Source organism: Corvus moneduloides, chromosome 3 (assembly GCF_009650955.1).
Source record: "Corvus moneduloides isolate bCorMon1 chromosome 3, bCorMon1.pri, whole genome shotgun sequence".
Lineage (NCBI taxonomy): Eukaryota > Metazoa > Chordata > Aves > Passeriformes > Corvidae > Corvus > Corvus moneduloides.
The window spans coordinates 91,043,967-91,066,445 of record NC_045478.1 but is presented as its reverse complement, the minus strand read 5'-3'; the positions used below and the strand labels follow the sequence as shown (position 1 = coordinate 91,066,445).

The following is a 22,479-nucleotide window of genomic DNA, read 5'->3' as shown; positions in this document are numbered from 1 at the left end:
AAGATCCTATTCTCTTTCTTTCCTCCCTCCAAAAATTCTCAAACCCCAAGATATTAGAGTCATCTTTCTCACAGAGGGCTCAGCCTTCTCTTTAGTGAATTTCTTTTTCTTTGTTCAAAACATTGAGAGAAATAACCAAGAGCTGCACAAAATGTAAAACATACTCTTGAGTCCTTTCCTGAGTGATTAATCTGTGGAATAGCATGTAACTTAATTGATTCAACAAAATATCTACATATTTCCATCTAACCACCCCCATTACATAAAATACTCAATTGAAAAGGAGCTGTTGAGGGATAAAAGGCTGTCCTAAATAATAAAGGTGAATGTACAACTACCACTTAGGGGTAAGTGCAGAGCTTGCACTTCTTAGAAAAATGTAATCTAAGGGTAATAAACTCCCTGATCAGACAAGAATGACACAAAAACTGGAAATGAAGGAGAGCAGAAAGAACATTTTCTTGCAGATCGCAAACATATATCTAAAAGCTACAGTAATATTTAAATATCAAAGTTATCTATAAAAATGAAATTAGAAAATGAACGTATTAATAGAAGATATAGACACTGGTGCACAACGGATGTCAAGAGTGAGAAGTCAGAGAGGATGGACAATTGGTCTCACACTCATTTGTAACCTGAAGAAACTAACATGTTTTCAACAAAAGGAAAATAACATAATTTTAAGTACTTACAGCTTGAGTTTTTAATTTATTAAAAGCATATCTCATTGAATCAACACCTTCTGATTCCTCTTTTGTAATTTCCACTTTAAATGCATTTAAAATGCCATAGGCTTCCTGGATGAAAAAATAAAGTCTTAGGAATATAATATAAGTTCATTTGAGGGAACACAGATCAAATCTGTAAAAAACATTTCAAAGAAAATCTCCTCATGTATTTTAGGCATAACTGTTTTTTTTTTAATAAGGATGAGGAATGAAGAACTAGGGAACAACAGGAAAAACTATTTCTTCAAAGATGTCTTGGATGAAATACTAGGAAAACATATACAAACACCACAGATTTAAAATCAGAAAATATAAAATTTTATCATCTCAATGGTATTTTATTCCAATTATCTACATTCCACCTGAATGCAGATTTTAATGAATTTTTCCTAACTCTGAATAACTTTGCACACTAAATTACAAATCTATAAATATTTTGCCATATCATCTACAAAATCTTTATTGCTAAGTTTGCCAAACTGTCAAAAACATGTATATGTATCTGTAATGGAATGAACCTTCCTTATTGCTTGTTCTCATCTGCAATTTGTTTGCGTATCTTCTGCTTTATGATCCTCCTCCTACATACATTGCATTATTTAAAAATAAGTTCATCTTCATATTGTATTCACCATTTGCTGGACTCACGCCAGTATATCCATGTCAGTCTGTAATGAGAAGCCCAGCACTGGACACAGCACTCCAGATAAATCTCATAGTGCAGAGCAGAGGGAATCACATCCCTCAACCTGGTGGCAGCACAACTTGTAAAAGGCCCAGGAAAGGCCCAGGAGACCCTTAAGCCCCTTGGTTGCAAGGGTACTTTTCTGGCTTACATTCACTTTGGTGTACACCAAGAAACTCAGTTCTTACACAGCAAAACTGATTTCTACCCAGCCTGCACTGGTGTCTAGGGTTATTCGTCTCCTGGAGAAGGAGAAAGAGGATCCAGGAGTGACTTTTTAACATGACTAGCTCTACTGACATTGACAGAACTCATTACAATAATGTAGGAAGGAAGTAAACGTTCACGAGATATGTGGAATGTAAGTAGTTTGGGAAAGATCATTATCTTCAATATTCATCTCCAAGTGGCAGAAGCACAGTAATAATAATAATAATAATAATAATAAACAAAAATATTAATTCTTCATCTTTTTAAATACCTTTTATTTATTTATAAAGTTTGCATCATTTCCTACACATGTAAAACCTAGCAAGCTCCTCTCAGTTCCTCTTGCTTGCTTTATTTAACAGCTATGAGTATGATTATCATATCCTGAAGACAGAATAATAACATTTAGTAGATGTGAATACTACTTTAAATGTTTAAATTGTTCAGGTTCTTCTTTTTGGTGTAAGAGTAAGACTTTCTAACATACTTGATACACACTTAAGAAGGCAGCTGTATTTCCACAGTTTACAACTTTTGATCACAGAACTGATTGTTTTCTTACAGACCACTGCATAAATTGCTAAGACAAAATCCACATTCTTACCACAAAACTAGCAAAAGTGAAAACAATTACTGAAACTCCTTCCTAGTGTCATAGATCAGTCTTTAAGAAAGAAAATCTTAAAAAATTAATTCTTCAAAAGGTGGATGAAAATACAAAACTAACTTGTTCTGTTAAGCTGTTTCAGAGAGTGAAAGTAAATACCAAATACTTAAAAAACGTAATGAGCTTGTTTTAGCTTCTTTCAGCTTCTTATAGGAAAAACTAAAAGAACATTGCAAGTTTTTGACAGCATACCATGATGTGTGGCTCTGTGATACTCTCTGGCTATATTTCAAGGGGTTAGATGATCAAGATGTTTGTTTACAAACAGAGAAAAAGCAAGAAGAGGATTAAGGCTAACGAAAAGAAAAAGGGAGCATAGTGCTCCCTTATCTTGTGTTATCATCTTCTTATTTTCTGCATGTTGTCTCCTAGATTGCGTTTATAATTTGAGAAAGAATATTTTTTTCTGTTTTGTATTAATACAGAATCTATCGAATTACCTGATTCATAATTTATAATATTAAAAATAAAAAAATTTTGCTTCCCATCTTCAGCCTAGTTCCTTCAAGACAGTGAACTCATTGTTAGAGTTCAAGGTTTATCTTATCCTGTGACACCAATTATATATAGTATTACTATGAATAATAATAATATTTATTCAATATAACAAATTAAAAGTCATCTTACTTCAATAGGTCCCATAGACATATCTATTTCTAGTCTCTTTTCTTGAATGGTAGATAAAGCTTCCATTGCTAATCTGACATCATCTAAGTCAGACAGAGGTCGAGACAATTTCTTTATGTGGTCATTTATGAACGACAAAATGTCTAGCAATTTCTTTTTATAGTCCTCATTTAAATAACGACAGAGGACCATCTTCCAGGAATTTGCTTCAATTGTTAAAGCTGTTTTCAGTGGTCCTGGTTTTAAAAAACAATAAAAAAAAATTACTCAATCCATATCTTAACATTTTTCTGTTTAAAAAGCCCACATCATCACATTCTTTAACAGCAATTAGAAAACAGCAGACAAGCAATTCAATTATAGCATTTTAAAAGTTTCAGAACAATTTCAACTATAATTAAATATATTTCTGTTGTTTTATTGTATATTATGGTATCTAAAAAACATATTGGTAAGCTTACCTAGTGGAGCACATAGAGAAGATGAATAAAGAACAAAATATCTACTTATTAATGTGGATTTTCAGAGAATAGCTTTGATATATATTAACCAAATGTATAAAGATCTGTGATATGTAGATGGTTTATACTCATTGAGGAAATGGTATCTTGAGATTTCAATACTGGGACTTGAACTAGTTCACAGCTGAAACTGTAAGGTGACACATGTTATATGCAGTTAATATATAAACACAAACCAACATTGAAGAGACAGAAAAGTCAAGAATTTTAACTTATTTTCAGAATAAATTAGGATTTTATCAGGCAGCATTTTGTACTCTGGTAAAAGAAAGCAAAAGATACTAACAGCATATAACATTTCTGCTCACAAAACAAATTTTACAGCAGATACAGATTCTCCCTTAATAATGTGGCTATTAACATTAAAGAGATGGTTCCTGAAGCCCAGGGGTAATTCAAGAAACTTAGCACATCCTGCCAGAAGTTAGAATCTGTAAATCACAATAAATCAAATCCCAAACCTAAACTGAGTCCAAGAAACTACCTTCTGTCCCAGATAATAAAAGACATTTAATATCCTTGTTCTGTAACCTAGAGGACTTGGGTCCCTTTGTCGCAGTGGTCACAGGTGAGGGAGTACTGTGACCATCAACAAAATCCATATTCTTTTGGATACGCTCTTTCTTACTACTCTTGCTCACACAATAATAGATAGTGTTTGCCAGAGTGATCTCATTCAGAAGAAACTGCATCCAGGAACTGATGAGGATGTGCAGTCAGCAGTGACATTTTTGCTTGTTCACTGAAAGAAATATGGTTAACACACCACCAAGATCCTGAAATGAACTCTAGTCTTCAAAGCAGGCAGCTTCTGCTTCTCTGATGTGCAAGGAAGACAAAGGGTTGCAGTGAATGAGGTGACATCAGATTGGCAACCTGTCACTAGTGGGGTTCCACAGGGCTCTATTTTAAACCCTGTGTTCTTCAACATCTTCATAAATGACTTGGGCACAGAACTCAAAGGGATACTAAGCAAGTTCACAGACTAGGTGGAGCTGTTGACTCGCTTGAAGTCAGAGAGGACCTGCAGAGAGACCCTAACAAATCAGAGGGCTGGGCAATCACCAGCCACGTAAAGTTCAACAAGGGAAAGTGCCCTATTCTGCACCTGGGATGGGGCAACCCTGGATGTACGGACAGACTGAGGAATGAGATGCTGGAAAGCAGTGCCATGGAAAGGCACTTGGAGGTTCTAGTTGATGGAAAGTTGGACACGAGTCAGCAGTGCCCTGGCAGCCAGGAGGGCCAAGCATGTCCTGGGGTGAATCAGGCACAGCATCGCCAGCTGGGCAAGGGAGGGATTGTCCTGCTCTGCTCTGCACTGGGGAGGCCTCACCTTGAGTATTGTGTGCAGCTTAGGTCACCACGATGTAAGAAAGACATTAAACTATTGGAGAGCATCCAAAGGGCTGTGACGATGGTGAAGGGCCTTGAGGGGAAGCCGTGTGAGGAGCAGCTGAGGTCACTGGGTCTGTTCAGCCTGGAGGAGACTGAGAGGAGACCTCATTGCAGTTACAGCTTCCTCATGAGGAGAAGAGGAAGGCAGGCACTGATCTCTGCTCTGTAGTGACCAGTGACAGGACCCAAGGGAATGGCCTGAAATTGTGTGAAGGGAGGGTTAGGTTGGATATTAGGAAAAGGCTCTTCACCCAGAGGATGGTTGGGCACTGGAACAGGCTCCCCAGGGAAGTGGTCACAGCACCAGCCTGGCAGAGTTCAGGAAGTGTTTGGACAATGCTCTCACGCACATGGTGTGCAGGGCCAGGAGCTGGACTCCATGATCCTTGTGGGTCCCTTTCACCTGTGCATCTTCTGTGATTCTGTGACTATTTTACTCATTATCTTACTGTACATACTAAGATAAGAAAATACCATACCTGTGTGTAATTCAATTGGACCAAATAGAATAACGGGTTTTAAATTTTTCATCTCTTGTTCAAAAGTATCATAGTGAAGTATTTCTTCTCTAATTTCAGACAGGGAGGGATCAGTAGCAAAAAATTCCTGTGTGTAGTTTAAAACATCAATCAACAAATGTCCTTGTCCATAATTTTGGTAAAACATGTTGTAACTTACTCAGTAATTACTGAAAATGTATACCAATATTATACCTGTTTTTAGCATTCTGTAGCCTTGCTAGCAGAGTAAAATGAATGTTTATCAATTTCTCTGTCACTAACACTCAACCTTTTTGGGAAATTCCAAAGAAATTTAACAGAGAAACAGATAACCAAGATATATTAAGGACCTAAGTGTTTTGTGAAAACGGGTGACAGAGATCAACTACATGCCCACACTTACAGAAAGACTACCTCATAAGCCAAATTATATGTGAAACAATCACAATAAAATACATTTTCTAAGTAGTTCCCTGAGCAGAACTCAAGGGTAGAAAAGTTTTGTCATTCTGAAAATCTGCATTTCAGAAATGTTACTTAAGACCTTTATTGATTATGCTTACATTGCATTGGCAAGTAATAGGTGCTGAAAGCTTTATCCCACTTCTACTCTTCTGTCCGAAAGTACTCAGACAAGCAGTGGAAGGGTTAACATGGAAGTGGAAAAGGAAGAATGTAGAAATTAAAGCATGTGTTTATAAAACTTAACTGCCTTATTATTGAAGCTTTCACTGTAGCAGTATCCTATTCCTCAGTAGTAACTAGATCAAGCTAATAACATTAATTTGATTAGACTTAAAATTTTTATTTAGGCTAACAGCAAATTTTCAGCCCTACATATGAATTGGTGGGGTTTTAGCCCACATAAACTGATCTTGAATTCCACCATTTCATGGTCATTGCAGCCATGGTCACTGCCCTTGAGCTTCATATTCCCCACCAGATCCTCCTTGTTGGTGAGAACAAGGTACAGCATGGCACCTCTCCTCACTGGCTCTTCAATATCTTCGAGAAAGAAGTATCATCAACACATTCCAGGAGCCTTCTGGATTTCTTACGCCCTGCTGTGTTGTCCCTCCAGCAGATATCAGAGTGGTTGAAGTCCCCCAGGAGGATCAGGATTTGTGACTGCAAGGCTGCTCCTGTCTGGCCACAGAAGGTCTCATCTGCATGGACTTCCTGGTCAGGCAGACTGTAGCAGAGCCCCACTATAACGTCACCTGTCCCAGCCCTCCTTTTAATCCTGACCTGGTCTTCCCTGCCTAGCCTTCCTAAAGAGCCTGTGTCCCTCCATTCCAACACTCCACTCACAGGAGCCATCCCACCATATCTCTGTGATACCAGGAGCCTTGCAGGTGGGTGCATGTCTCTAACTCTTGTTGATTCCCTGTGCTACCTGTGTTTGCATAGAGACATCCCTCATATCAGACTGGGTTGGTTTCTTGTGGCCTAAAATCCAGAGTTACACTAACAAAATAAAGCAATTACCAGGTTTTTAGTATCTAGAATGGCACAGAAGAAGGAAAAGGCAAACCACAACACAAAAATTTACTTTACACAGAAGTAAAATGCTATTACTTCTCCTCAGGAGATATAGTACCATTCCTATGGAAAGATAAAACAAGAATTTCAGCTGTAAATGTGTTTTCTACATCTTTTTTTCCTTGATTTTTCCCAATGTTTTCAGATTTCAAAAGACAGGATTAATGAAGAACAGTCCTGTAGGTGACCATCGTTAAACTGACCTGAAACTTGGTATCTTTATCTTCTGTCCACAGCTCCTTGTATTTATCAAACTCCTGCAGAACTTCACTAGCTCCTTCTTTTAGAGAATTCCCAGCAGAAGAGAGAAGCACAATTATTTTAGTAATAGCTTCATTTTCTGCAACACCTGAGTAAAAATTCTTTAGCTTTCTGACAACCGTATCATCTGTTCCTTCTGTAAAATAAAATTATATATAAATCAATGAACTTTTGCCAGTCTGGTTAGAATTCTCTTCTAAGCCTATGCATACCAAGTTGAGCAATGATGCTCTTCAGTAAGGCTGAACATCCTTCTTCAAACATGTGTTTGACTGCTTAATGTGAAGTACCAGCTGCCAGCTCATGCCAGCCACTACACAGCTAGAGCAAATTCAGTTTAAAATGAAGGTTTTCAAACTGAAAGAAAATAGTCTTCTTCATTCACAAATTTCGTTTTCTCCATTTTTATTTAACTGTAAGCAGAACATCAAAGGCCTCACAAACATTCCACATTAGTTCATACTTTTAAAAAATTCTTATAATTAAAGTTTTTTAATTGTGTATACTGCTTAAAGTAGTGTAAGCTTCTTGAACTCTTTGATTAATTGCTGAGACAGTCAGGGTCAATACAGAAACTGATGTTCTTGAGATCTGATGAGCTGCTTCTGTGATACCAATACCTGAGCATTTTGAAGTGGATTTCAGTGAATGAAGAAGAAGAAAAATCCACCCTTCCCACTACATACATTGTTTAATGAGGGGGATTTAAGGCAACTCCAAATTCCCTTTTACTCTGAAGACATTTTCTGGGGTCTGCTCACTGGAAACAGTCTCAGATTGATCCATCCTTACCGGTGTACTCCATAATCTCATTGCCCAAACATTAACATACTCCCCCAGGTGCTGCTGATGTCTAGCTAAAGGTGATGAAAACGGCCACTGCTGATGCTGTATTTTGACACAGCAGAGGAAAAGACTATGACCGTCTGACAAGGCTTGGCTCCTGGCACCCTACTGGAAGCCCATTAAAAGAGGTTAGAATCATAACAAGACACGTCAGTAGAAGAATAAAGTATCAGCTGTGGACTGTCAGAAAGAAAAACTTTCCAAGATGTTACAGACTTTCCAAAAGAATGATAACAAAGATATAACTGGATTGCATATCACTGGGTCAGCCAAACAGCTACGAAAACCTGATGGTAAAAACATATTTAGGCTTTTATGGTTGCTTGCAAAGTGCATGGAGAGATGCTTGGAAACAATATTAGGGAATAAAGTATTTGACTAAAATGGATGTAGGTCTGTCTCCACTCTGACTATTCACATGAAAAAAAATTTGAGGTGTTTTATAATCCAATCTAGGAATACATTCAGCAATTAAAATCTTTCCTGAAATCTGGCTTGAGTTGTATCTCAATGTTTCAATGAGATTTAATATAAAATCATGGTTTATGATTTCAACTATATCATTATACACATTCCACAATAAGTAGGTAAAAAGAATGATTGGCGAGCTTATTTTGCCTTAAATTAAGCAAAAGATTCAGAATCTAGCAATTTCTCAAAGCTATTTTGCTTATTGTTTTTCAGAGTTGTAATGCTTATGTAAGCCTGAAAAGCTATTTCTGAAACATACAGCTAATTAAATCAAAATAAACCCAAAAAACTAATGTAAAACAATCCACAGTAGGCTTCTCTGATGAAAAGTGAGCTTATTCACAAATATTTATATACGGCATAGTTATTAAATCAAAAAGTAAAGAGTAAAAAAAAACTAAACAAAGCACTTACTTTCCCCTTTTTTGGCTTTTTTTCCTTGTGATCCAAAGCCTGCAGATGCTTGCTGCGTGCCTGGTTCTGTTTTTAAAATAGATTTTTGCAAATGCCTCTGTCCCCACTGAGCAACTCCGCGATTTACTTCCAGTGTTAAATGAATCATGCGATTGATGGCTTGCTGTATCTCATCTAAACTGGGAACGATCACCTATTTAAAACAGTTGAACTATTGTTGAAATAAATGCAACTGATTGTCATTTTTGAGACCTCAGTCTTACTCCTCTCATAGTGAATTGTAGAGCTTACCCCAGAAGAGAAGCTGGTAAAGATAACTTTAGCAGGTTGTCTGGCTCAGAATGGCTTCTAAAGAGATGAAACATACTGTAGTGACCTTTAATCTAATTATGCAGTCATACTGTGGGTGAAATGTCAATCAAGTATAAAAGCAGATAGATTTATTGGCTTTTTTACAACTATTTTTAAAATTCCTACAACATTTTAAGCATCATTTTTATAATGACTTTTATCTAATGTGTGGGAATACATTACAAGCCTTGTTTTTTACACTCCAGAATAACAAAGCATTAGAAATTGTATGCTATGGTACAACCACCACCTCTCAGCCTTCTCGGGCCTCCCTATGATCTCAGAAATGTTCATTAAAGCTTGGCCTTGATAAACAGCACCTGGGCTCAGCTCTTCTTGAGCTTGTCAGAAACACCATCTGCTCCCAGGAGCTTAGGTTGTGAGCTAAAGAGCTCCTGTCTTTTATAAAAACAGCCTTGGAAACTTATTTTTCTTGCCTGAATAACAACTCGAGTGGAACAACATTTTTGTTATTTGAACTTTCAAAGAAAGTTACCAACCTGAACTGCGGCCAAGATGGAAAACTGCTGTGACTAAAGCCAACCCCCTTGCGACCCTATAAACAGCAGTCCTACATGAGACCCTTTGAGCTCTCCTGGACCACAGTGGGCTGTGACCTGCAATGCCCCTCTGAGTGGGGCTCTCAGAGCCAGAGAACTCTGAAGTTTGCTGTACTTGGAGGATCACTGCCAAACATCGACGACAGATCCTGGACTGATACTCCTGCTCCTCAAGGCTCTACCCTTTGCCCATTGAGAAGATGCAAAGGCATCGACATGAGCACTTCACTGAACTCTGGGGAATTTTTTGCAGGTACGCACTTGTACACCTTGTACACACTCCTTTAGGTCTGTGTGCGTGTGTGTGAACATGCTGTAGCAAATGTACTGTGTTGTTCTCTTAGATGCTTAGGTACATTAGATTCATATGTAAGCTAGACCTATAAGTGAGTTACTGTTGTGCTTATAGTAAATTCTGCTGAATCTTTTGTTTGATTGTTTAAATCAGGCTATTGTGTAAATCAGTGCTGTTAAGTTTAAGTGCTGTTAAAGATTTAGGCCTGGACTGTTGGCCAAGTCTGGAGTTAAGTTTGGTAAAGGGGTCCACTCTGAACCTCGTGACTCAACAGGAGGGTCTCCCTTATTCCTTTTTAAACCTTACCCTTTCCTGTGCCCATCCTCCAAGTAGATAATTTTAGGTTCATTTTAGATTGATTTGTTTTAGATTTTATTCTAATTTTTCTCTGTATGCTTTAACCATCTAGTAAGTAGTAGAATGAATCTTGCCAACGAACTTTGTCACGCTTTCACTTCTAAATTAAAACTGCTTTTATTGATACCTTTGCTGGTGATTTTCTGAGTGACCTAAAACACTCATTCGCAACATATAAATATATTTACACTGTAATTTCATGCAAACAAAAATCAGCTGGATCAACATGTCTGAGGTCCAAGTTGAATAAATGCTGTGTTTCTTGTCTCAGAAAGGTAGTATTACCTCGAAAACTTGCTAGAGCACAGCGTTTAGTAAATTAATGGAACTCCAGGCAGTAGGCCTGAGGTTTTCCATTTGTATATTTGGCAAGGAATTTGTGACGTAATTCTGACCCAAGTCAGAAGAGGAAGAGAACCTGTATTCAGTTACCAGAGTACGTGATAAAGCGAACAGGAAGGACAAGATTTATTCCTGATCTGAACTGAGAACAACTAGCAAACCGGATAGGGACAAAACAGAGGCTCTGGTAGCCATCATCCATACTGTATAAATGCTAGTATGGTCCCATAGCATAGTTTGGGATGATGCAAAGAAGCACATTCCAAGAAAAACATCAGGGGCAGTTTGATGAATAAAACATGACAGGGGCTGCTCCTGATGCACAGTTTGAATGCCAACTTCTGGTTTCAGGGAGAAAACACTATTGCAGGTACACACCATGTCATGTTAGCTCACTTTGGGGTCGAAGAACAGACTCTAGCCAGTTTTATTTAGTAGAACACAAACAGCCATAATGTCCTGAATCCAGAACTTTTTGAACTGCTTTGTCAACAATAATGCTAATGGTGACTTTGTTCTGTTCTTGTTGAAAATAGTTCTATACAGGGTAAGATAAAGGCACACATGAGTTTCTCCAAAACACGAGCAGGAGAAGGAAATTATGTGAGAGCAATTCAGGGAAGAAAAGAAAAACATAATTTCTTGTTAAAATTCAGAAGAATTATCACTCTTGTGATATGCTCAATCCTCACATATTGTCTTCGAACAAAATCTTACAGCTTTCATGTTCAAGTTATCATTTTAAAATGATAGAATCATCCACAAGAGCGCTCAGGACTGGGATTTAAACTGCTTAAAAGTGATTCTGATTACCTATGAATCACTTTCACAGATTGAGCAGCTGCATACATAAAAGCAAGGCTCTTGCAAAACCTTATTAGCATTAGCAAAGTGGTATTTTACCCAGAATTACTTGATTACTGCCCTGGATCAGCCAAGCATTTGAGGACTGGAAAGAAATATGTACTTCCTTTGCAGTGGGTAGAGTTTGGAGCTTTATCCTTCTACAAATATCAACAAGGTAAACATTCTATACTTTTGACAGAACTTACATATCATGTATACACACACACACAGTGTGCATGTATAACAGAATGCCAATATGAACAACAGTTCAATGTCAAAGGAATATCACCTTAAAACAGAACCTTTCTTTCATTGTAATTTCAATATAAAACCATTAATCTTTGTAAGACATTTGAGAAATATTAAGTTACCTTCTCTCATAAAATAAAAAATACATATTGCTGACACATAGTTATCTTACTCTACAAAAGGAAAACAAATTAATGCTTTAGTTCTTTGCAATCTTTTTCCCCTGCACATAGAAGTCCACAGTTCCTCTTTCTGGTTTTGAATCTTCTGTTTTTGTTCAGTGTTCCTCATTCTGGTCATCTAACTTCCCATTTAGGTGACTAAAGCCAAACTAAGCAAAGATAATGTTCACTATTGAAATTCAACAAAAGGATTTAGATTACACAAGTAAGAGTTAAAACAAATAATAATAATAGTAATAATAATAATAATAATAAAAATAAAGCAACATGAAGAACTTATTCCAGTAATGCAGCTACTACACGTGAGGGGAACTGTAATCATTCTGCAAAGAACACGGATGAACAGATCGCAGCGTAACTGCTAAATCACATAAGGTTAAAAGGCCAGGTTCTGCAAGAACCACTGAGACAGAGGCCAGAACACTGGGACTGCGAGCACATTCCATCAGTGCTCTCAGCTCACTGAAAGACGTGAGCAACTGCTATTCTTTGGAACAGATGCTGGTTCAGTGGAAGTGTGCCCACACCCTGCACTTGGGGAAATACAGAGATTACTACAAGACAGTGTATTTTACCTTACCTATATGACATAGAACTTACCAGATTGGGAATATCAAGGTGTACTTCTGCTTTTAGAAAAGGAGTAATGTCCTCAGATTTGCTGAAAAATAATTTTGACACATATCATGAACACTTCACCACAAAACCTCCTCAGATTAACTGAGAAATATAATTTTGAGCTACATTTTCTGATGAAACCCACGTGGAGAATTTTCACATTGAATTATGTACTATTTCCAAAACTTACAGAAGTTTCTTGTTTAAAGGATAAGAAAATACCTAGAGCTCCACCATTCTGACAAAGGTTAGCTTGGATCCAGCCACTGCTTTCAGAATTTTTCATCCAGAATATTTTCTGATTCTGGATTTTAATCTCTCAGGTTCAGAATGATGCAAGTCTGCCAGCACTTTGAATAGGGCATAAGAAGGTCTCACTGATCATTTCATGAAACAATATATCAAGAGCAAAAGTTGCCCCATTACATTTTAGATAATTGTTCAACAGAATGAAAAGAAAGTTTCAAAGATAACGAGCTAGTGAAAAATGATAAATATATGATGTTAACCTACTCAAAACTAAAATTAAAACCTAAAAACAAAGAGCAAAGTAAAATTTTAAATGCTGTGGCATGACATAGTAACCAAATAAAGAAGGATTCAACAGTACGATACAGCAGACAAATATGAAAGAAACAACAAAAAAATTCCTATTGACTTTGATAAGGATTTTAATACATTTTAAATGAAAAATGTCCTTAGAAAAAGAAAAAAGTAATTCAGACTTTAACACACATTAATGACAAAATATCATAAACTTCACTTGCTTAAAATAAATTCTCTTAATAGAATTCTAAGTATATACTATACTGAAACAATTCTGCCTCTGAAGCGTATGCCTGTTCGAGCAGAGAAGAATCTATAGAAATCCCACTGAATATAGGAGACTGATTTTGTATGGATCTTGCCGTTACCATAAAGAATTCATAAAGAGTGCACATTATTGAAGGAATCTTTCATTTGCAACTTACATTGAAACACTCATTCTTCTTTTAATACGATGCAAAGACAGTCGGGTTGCTTTCTGGAGGCTGATTAGCAGCCGGCGACTGAAATAGGCATGTAAGTCTTTACAATTCTGTAATAAATAAACCAGACGTTGTTTAGCATCGTACTCACATAGGAACCTGAAAATTACTGCCAAAAGGTTGTAAGTCAAACCTAATAGATTTTGTCTGAAGGAATTTATGCTCTAAGCTACATAAGAAATGCAAAGCAAGAAGTTGGGGGGTTGTAAGTAAGTAAATAAGTGAAAGCTACATGGAAAAGATGGAAAAGCTACATGGAAACAACTTGTCTTAATCAGATACAGAATCCTGAAATCTGTTTGAAATCTCATGCTCCTTCAGAAAAGCTCTCCATATTAAAAAAAAGACAAACACGAAAACAAACCACAAAACCAAAACATGAATTATTCAAGCATATTGGTGCATATGTACCCATTTTGAATGAGACAAATAGAGTAGAATCCAACTGGATTAAGAATATGAAAATACAGCAACATGAAATGATGACTATTACAAAAAACGATGCAGCCTTATAGCATTATTACATTTGTGCTTGCAAGTTTGAGAGTCTTTGTTCTTTACTTTCCTTCTCTGCTGAGTATGAAGAGATTGCATTCTTCATGGAAAAAGTACAAAGATAATCTTTCTTGGTGAAGTCGGAAGAGAACACTAGAAAGGATGAAGGTTTCTGTCTACCCAAGAAGGAAAGCCTGTGTTGTGCCTTATGCACATTATTCTCTCCAATTTTTACACTTACCACTCATGTCAAGAATTTGTTTAATAAAGGTGATAATTGGAATAATGTGCAGTATACTTGTGAAAGCTAAAATCTATCTTAAATTCACTTTTTTGGTAAGTTATTTCATCATTTGTGCATTATATTTGATACTGTCCATGTGACATCTTTCTGTAACATAGATATGCAGCTACCAAAACTCAAGATCCTGTTTACTAATCCAATTGGTCTAAAAATTAATTTCCTTATTTTCACAAAATACCTTTTTAAACTCTTCTTCTTTATCATTGCCCTTGCTATCATCACTTTGAGGTTCTTCAGCAGGAGTTTTTTCTTTCTCCTTTTCTTTACTTTCAAATGCTATATGTTTTACTGCAAATTTAAAAAGAAATAATTGTTATTTCACATGTATTCTGCTTTAAAGCATGCTGTCCCCTCATTAGAGGCAAAACAATATTGACTTTTATTTTAGTAATACCTGGCTCACCAAAAATTGGTTTTATTTCATAACACTTTTTCACACCAGGAATGTGGTTAAGAGTCCAGCCTATAATCCTTAGCATAATGAACACTGTGCACTACCAATCTGTTACTAAAGACAGATATGCAGACATGAATGTATCAGTGAAAATGGCCAAAAAAATCAAAATCAGTATAAAAAATTTAACAAAAGACAGAGAAGTATTTTTGTGTCATCTTTTTTCTGTTTGCATCCTATCAAACCACCTGGAGTATTGACCCTGACTGTGCCTCTATAGCTGGAGAAATCTGAAGCCAGAAGAAAAACATCCTATGAAAGAAAAGAGCTCCATTACTGATTAAGCCTCGAAATAAATTTTTCCTTAAAATATAATATTTGTCTTGTAACAGTACGGAACCTTCTAAAATCTTTGTGAGACACCCCAAAGAAGAGGGAACCAGCCATGCATGTGCCAGCAGTTGACTATACTAATTTAAACTGACCAGCCAGCAAAGCACTGGTGTTTGAGACATAATTCTACTGTGGCAGGAAAGTTAAAAACAGAGGGACAGTACCAAAAATCTGACATAGCTAAGAAGAGAGGAACACTGTATTTCACTTGCAGCTGGGGAGATGTGAAGGGGGAGAGTTACCATCAGTGACTGAGAGAAATGGAACTTTAATGTTCTTCCTCTAGAGCAAGTACTTTGCTAATCTAAACAGAAGGACAGATTTCAACTCTAGAAACCCCACCAAAACTGAAGTATCTCCGTATTTCATGAGCTAGTGGTTTAGTTTAAGAGTGGTTAAAGAAGGCAGGACTGTGACACTGATGAAAACGTAGTGGGAGGGAGAAGTGTGTAGAAAATTATCTATAACAGAACACTTTTGATAAAAACTAGCTAAGTCTACAGAACACTTCATTTAAATAAGCAGCACTAACTACCTTGTGGTTCTGAGGGCTTAGAAGATAGAAATTCGTAATTCTTTTCAAACAGATCTATTAGTTCTTGAACAGCATCTTCAATGTGCATGCTTTTGATATTCAAGGATTCAGCACATTCTTTAGTATAATCCTGTTAAATAAAAACATCAATGAATTGTCTTAGTAACACTGCTTATTTTATTACTGTTCCTCTTTATGGAGATTCAAAACATTTCCCTGAATATTGTGCTCATCAGAATAAATTATTTCAATGAAACATAGATATTTATTAAAATATACTTGTATATTTATAAAAATCTTCAGTTATATTATCATTATCTTTTAATGCCCCAAAAAAATCCATTTATCAAATGTAATGGTACTTTTAGGTGCTTGAAAAAAACCCTGAATATTGAAGGGAGGTCACAGTCCGAATCTGAAATTATCCAAATACTGTTTCAACTGTCCTTAATGATTTTATTTACTTGCACTGATTTGATTATACATTTTTAGCCTATTTTGGAATAAGAAAACTTTCAGATTTTGAAATATACTTGTTGGAAAGTATTTTTTGCCTTCTCCTTTAAAAAAACAATTTGGAAAAAATAGGGGGCAAGAAAGGCTATATAAGTCTAAGGTCCTTCATAAACAAAAAAAATCTCATCTAATTACAAAGCACTTAAATAAGATTATCTATGAAATAATACAGCTTAAGAATCTCAAATACCAAAGAACCAATATATCTTCATATAAAATGTTTTAACCAAAATAATTTAATTACAAATAAAGTTGTGTATTTTTACATAGAGAATTATTTTTTAGTTTTATTTTCATTTACTAAGGCATTTTTTCTAACATGCCGTAGAATTCAAGTTGAAAGATATAAAGTGGCACACACCTCATTGTCAGTCAACAGATCCTCTATTTTGATAGGACCATCTACTGGTAAACTAAGTAAGGAAGTACTTGATATTTCTTTTAATAGTGAACCAATCTGCACTTCACTTAAAATATTAACCTAAAAAGAGAAAATCAGATTAATACCACACACGTATCTTTAAAGCATAACATGTTCTACTTAAGAGAGCGCCAACAGGTAAAAAATGTTTTGCAGAAAAATAAATACAAGAATGTTATAGAGTAGAAAATCCTCTCAGAAAGGGAATAATAACCAGAGTTATGGTAACTTGAGGGTTATTTACAATGGCTAGACTCCCAAAGGATTCTGGCTGGTTTAACTGCAGTTTTAGGCAGACAGGCAGCAATAGAAAGTCAGACCCTAAATCATTCCTGTCATGCAAGATACACTGCTGCTAGACCAAATAAAACAGAGTAACAGAATCAATGTAATTAGATTCTTGTTCATGATCTTACTGACCACAAGTCTAGCAGCAAGGCAAGGGGGGTCTACCATAAATTGCTTGATGGGTTAATCTTCAGTCTTTCTCCTTCTTTTAGTCAACATAGTTTTTTGCTGGGATTTGCATTCTAAATTGCACCATTATTAGTATACAGTCAACTACAGTGAACTTTTTTTGCCATGGCAGAATCCAAGTAAAATTGACTTCTGTCTAGCTTTTAATGTTTTATCTGAAACAGCCTGCATCTGTGATCTTGTTTTTCACAAAGCACCTCATGCTTGTGTTTCACATCACTTTTTTTCTATTTGTCAATAATACCCCCATTCACAGCAATCAAGAGTCTAAACCAGGTTAACTTTTTTTTTAATTGATACGGGAGGGAAAAGTAAAAAAAATGCATACAACCTAAATACTTAATGAAAATAGAGTGTTTCTACACAAAAACATGATTATTTCAGATATACTCAGGCTTACAAAACTGTTAATTTCTGGCACAACCTTTTTCCAGCTTTGGTTTTCAGTGGCAAACAATGCACTTGATCATAATTATGATTTTCTGCCATACATAAAAAGAATTACATATACTGACCAGTGACTAACAATCTCCTACCACAGGAGACACGATTTAAGATATTCATAGAAGAGATAATAATCATATAGTTCAACTATCAAGCCAGAAGGGCAATCTGACTGTCAAGGTAAATTCTTGAGAAAAAAACCAAGCCAACACAGGTCCTCAAGCATGTTAAATCAAAGAATCATAGAATATCAGGTTGGAAGACGACTTCAAGGATCATCTGGTCCAACCTCTCTTGGCAAAAGCATGGCCTAGACAAGATGGCCCAGTACCCTCTTCAGCTGAGTCTTAAAATTGTCCAACACTGGGGAATCCACCACTTCCACTGGGAGGTTATTTCAATGAGTGACTGTTCTCATTGCAAAAAAATTTCCTCCTGTGTCAAATAGGAATCTTTCCAATCTTCAAACATTACACACAATGGTAAGGTCTCCCCTAAGCCTTCTTTACTCAAGGCTGAACAAACCAATTTCTCTCAGCTTTTCCTCATTTGTCAGGCTTCTCAGTCCTTTGATCATCTTTGTGGCCCTTCCCTGAACCCTCTCCAAATCCCTTCTATATAGCAGGGACTAAAATTGAACACAGTTCCAGGTTTGGCCTGACCAGGACTGAGTAGAGGTGAATGGTGAGTTTTTTATCTCTGCTGGTTGATGAAACCCAGCATCCTGTTGACTGACTTCCTTTGCTGCAGCAGCACACTGTTTGCTCACATTGAACTTGTTATCCACCAGGATGCCCAGGTCCTTTTCCAGAGAGCTCTTGCCCGATCAGGCAGATCTCAGCCTATGCTGCACTCCTAGATTATGTTTGCCCAGGCGCAAGACCTTATATTTGTCCTCGTTGAAATTTGTAAGGTTCTTGTTAGTCCACTCTTCACACCTATTCAGATCTTCCTGCAGGGTGGCTCTCCCCTTTCCCACTGTGCTTGGTGTCGTTGGCAAACTTTGTCAGGGTACGCTTGATCCCATCATCCAGATTACTTACGCAGATATTAAATATGGAATCAAATTAATTTAGAAATTACACGAAAAATACCAAGACAGTAAAAGAGCACAGAGCAGCATGCAGAGAACTGTAAGGAAAAGGCATATTCTCCTTCATTATTTTATGGGCTGCACAAAGACGACACAGTTTCACAACATGCCTGCTATGAATAGAGTGAATGTTCCAAAGTTCTCCACTCAACAGTATTTACATGGAAGTACCTTTTATGTAGCTGCGCTCATGGACAAGCACTCAAAGACAGGCATTGACTCTGAAAATCAGAGTGAAAGCCCCAGAATCTGAAGACAAGGAGTGGAAATAGATTCTACTTTCTGGACAGAAACAAAAATCAAACATATGATGGCAATAATGGGAGAGAATCATTGAGTATATCCCTATTCAAAAAAAAGAACCTATTTTATAAAGCAACAAAATCTCTACATATGATACAAAAATAAGTACAGATTATGTTCCAATATGAAAAATAGTGTCCTAGAAATAATTTCTGTAAGCTTTTAGTTTTATTTATGTAGTGAGCAAGTGTGTACCTTTCTCAAAAGCTGTCTAAATATATGCAGAACTTCATCAGCTTCTTGAAAGAAAGTTTCCAGCGTCACAGATGACCAAGTCAACATGGTAAGTCCTTGCCTCAACAAATTGTCCATCTAAGCATAAAAATATAATTTAATAGATTTTTAAAAGCCACAACAGAAAACAATTAAAACAAGTGCCATTATTAGTAGAATCACTAATATTGTTTATAAAACAGAGTGGTGTGCAAGGGACATTACAAGTTTCCAAGAAAAAAGGTCAAAGAAATCTATGCAATAGGAAGGGGAGGGTAGGGCATACTACAGCCTCGGGTTTTTTGTTCCTCACACTACTGTCCAACTTCGTAGTTATACAAACTTACACAAACTCTGCAACCTTTTGGTGTGACTACTTACAACCAAAAAGGGGAGAGTTACTTAGAACAGTCACATACATACACTTGTAAATGTCTGGGAAAACAAAATGGCTTGTGGGATAAACATTCTGCATCTCCAATCAAGCTGTACCTTTAGTGTAGCATATAACATCATAGTGTAGCATTCTACACCACTGAAGAGACTCAGTTCACAAGGTTAATAATTCTCTCCAAGCAAACTTCCATGTTAAAGCCAGAGATTTGTGGAGGTAAATAGACCGCAAAAACCATATTTTTTGTTCTACTGGTCTTCTATCTCATAGGCACTAAGATTATTTGATTGTAATACACATTATTTGAGAACTGTATGAGGGATACAATGTGCAAATTTTTAATCTTAAAGGTCTCAGTAAAATTCATTAAGTTTACAACATGCAGATCCATCTAAATATTTTAGAATTATAAATTATTACTAAGTTATTTTAACTTCTTATGAGGTATACTGAAATGTATGTAGCAATACCAACCTTATTCCTTTTTGGTGTTAGTAGATTTACAAAAATGTTTGGTGTTTTTTTACACAAATCTTCGTAAGACTGGACAATACCCTGTTGATTATTAGAAAGGGTAGTATCAAGCAGAATATTTCTAGCATTTCTTTACCGAAGCAAACAATTTGTCATGCAATCAAATCATCAGAAAAAGACATTGAAAGCAGCACAATGCTGTATTTGAAAACAATTGTAGAATTTTACACAGACATTACATACCTATGAATATAATTTCTGGAATGTAATGAATTTGTATCATGCTATAGAAGGAAGAATGAAAGCCACTTTTGTACAACATTTTCTTAAGGCACAAAGCCAGAAAAAGTATGATCTTTCTCTAGAACTAAGGACAGCTTGAACTTTAGTGACCGTAAGTCACAATACCCTCTTAAAATTGAGTATCGTGCTCCAGATGCTTAAGTCAGGTGTGAACTCAGTTTTAAAAGTAACCTCTTGTCTTATGCCATATGCACACACACACAGAGAAATCTTGTATTATACACCTCATCCCCAAGATATAGGCCCTTTGAAATAATACAACAGCAGATACTACAAAAGGTATAACAAATGCAACTTCTCTTGCAGGTAACCTGCAAAACTTTTCACGCTTTTGTGGCTCACCATATCTTCCAAACCAGATTAAGTACAATCTTTCTTCTCAAAAACTGCATTTTACTGATTTTCAGGCAGTGAAAACTTTTTGTATAGCTTTAATTATTTCGTGACCAAAGTATACTTAGTGTGCCACTGGGTATACGAAGTATATATTCTTATATTTAAGTATCTACCAGCCCACACAGCAATTAGCACAGGGTTTTCAAATGAGATTTTCTATGCCCACCTGTGCATTCCACAGATTTATCTTAAACTACCTCTTACCCAGCTTTAATCTTTAACTATAGAAAAAAATTCTATGATTAAACGCATTTTCTTTTTAATTTTTTTAAACAGCAATCATGATACATTTCAAGTTTACCTCTAAGTACAACTTGTTTGACTTCAGTTTATTTTCCATTATTGCTATCTTGACTGCTTGCTCTGGTACTTCCAGACCCAACTTTATCATACATTTGGTCTCTCGCACAATCTCTAGAATATGTGGATCAAAATTAACCAGGAACTGCTCGGTTTTAGGATGGCGCACAAATATTGTGGATTGTAAGGCTGTAAAGACATTCTAGCATCAGTTTCTAAGACAAAAAATTGTTTATGTTCTAGAAATTATTATGAAATCAAGATTTCTAATACTACTATATAGTGATTAAGTATGTATGGTTACTTGTGAAATAGCTTCATGTTGTTTTCAGTTAAAGAAAATACACAACCAACTTCCATTACATAACTTTTGGCTTTGTATTCATAAACTAAAAAAGCCTCAGATCCAGTCTTATTTGTGTCGCAGTTTTTCTCAGCCCAAGTTAAAAAATTTTGAAATTTATTTTCTACGGACCTGGAAACACAACGCTTGAATACCAAACATTTCTAGACATTAAGTAATAGTTGTCCTTAGAGGGACTGGGGCAATACAACCTTATGAATTATTATACTGGAAAAAAACCAGAAAGCGTTATTAAATAGTACACACAGAGAATTTAAATACCAAAGTTATCTGTGTCACTACTGTTAAATTTGTGTCACTACTGTTGACAGTCATCTGTCGAACAGTGTACCAAATCTGCAATCTTCCCCATCAAAACCAACTTTCAAGGTCAGTAAAGCACTGACATTGTATTACTGAGCCTGCTAATTGAATCATGATTAACCTGCATATTTTAAGGGTAAACGAGGCTTAAAAAAAGTATCTGATTTGATTTGTGTTGACCTGCCATTCAATAATATTTTAAAGAAGCAAGTACACATTTAATTACTTACAATATTGTAATTGTGACATTTCCTTCATCCAAGCATTATGATAGACTACCTCGAACTCCACCAATACATATGCAAGTTTGTTGTATGATTGAACAACTGCTTTACCTTCTGGACTTGCCAAGATATCCGAATGTTTCTATTAAAACACAGTACATTCAAATTAAAACTATATCCAAAAACACCCATAACACTTGGGTTTTTCTCAGTTTAACTATTGTCCATACATAGTCTAAGTTAATACCGTGAATTATACTGACAGAGTTCTTAAAAACTGTGTCAATTATTTATGATTCAAATTTACGGGGCAATAAAGTCAGTAAGAACTTTTAAGGAATAAATACTAAATATTTGACACCACTAAGAGCAATTACTTTAATATACTGTCATAAACACCTGCAATTCACAGTGAAATGGATACTCAGTTCT

The 22,479-nt window shown here is 36.0% G+C and overlaps 1 protein-coding gene across 2 annotated transcripts in view; it reads right to left on the bottom strand.

The window, feature by feature from the left end:
• The window catches only part of DNAH8 (dynein axonemal heavy chain 8), a 122,037-nt gene that overhangs the window by 78,461 nt on the left and 21,097 nt on the right, over positions 1-22,479 (bottom strand). For both annotated transcript variants that reach the window (XM_032102734.1, XM_032102735.1), the window contains exons 17-30: positions 22,054-22,189; positions 21,158-21,345; positions 20,158-20,238; positions 19,272-19,388; positions 16,700-16,819; positions 15,823-15,952; positions 14,679-14,788; positions 13,645-13,751; positions 12,656-12,716; positions 8,874-9,066; positions 7,085-7,278; positions 5,319-5,445; positions 2,921-3,156; positions 696-800 (exon numbers count right to left, since the gene is read on the bottom strand). In XM_032102734.1, coding sequence (XP_031958625.1) covers positions 696-800; positions 2,921-3,156; positions 5,319-5,445; positions 7,085-7,278; positions 8,874-9,066; positions 12,656-12,716; positions 13,645-13,751; positions 14,679-14,788; positions 15,823-15,952; positions 16,700-16,819; positions 19,272-19,388; positions 20,158-20,238; positions 21,158-21,345; positions 22,054-22,189 — 1,905 coding nt within the window. The remainder of the gene's footprint in view (positions 1-695; positions 801-2,920; positions 3,157-5,318; positions 5,446-7,084; positions 7,279-8,873; positions 9,067-12,655; positions 12,717-13,644; positions 13,752-14,678; positions 14,789-15,822; positions 15,953-16,699; positions 16,820-19,271; positions 19,389-20,157; positions 20,239-21,157; positions 21,346-22,053; positions 22,190-22,479) is intronic.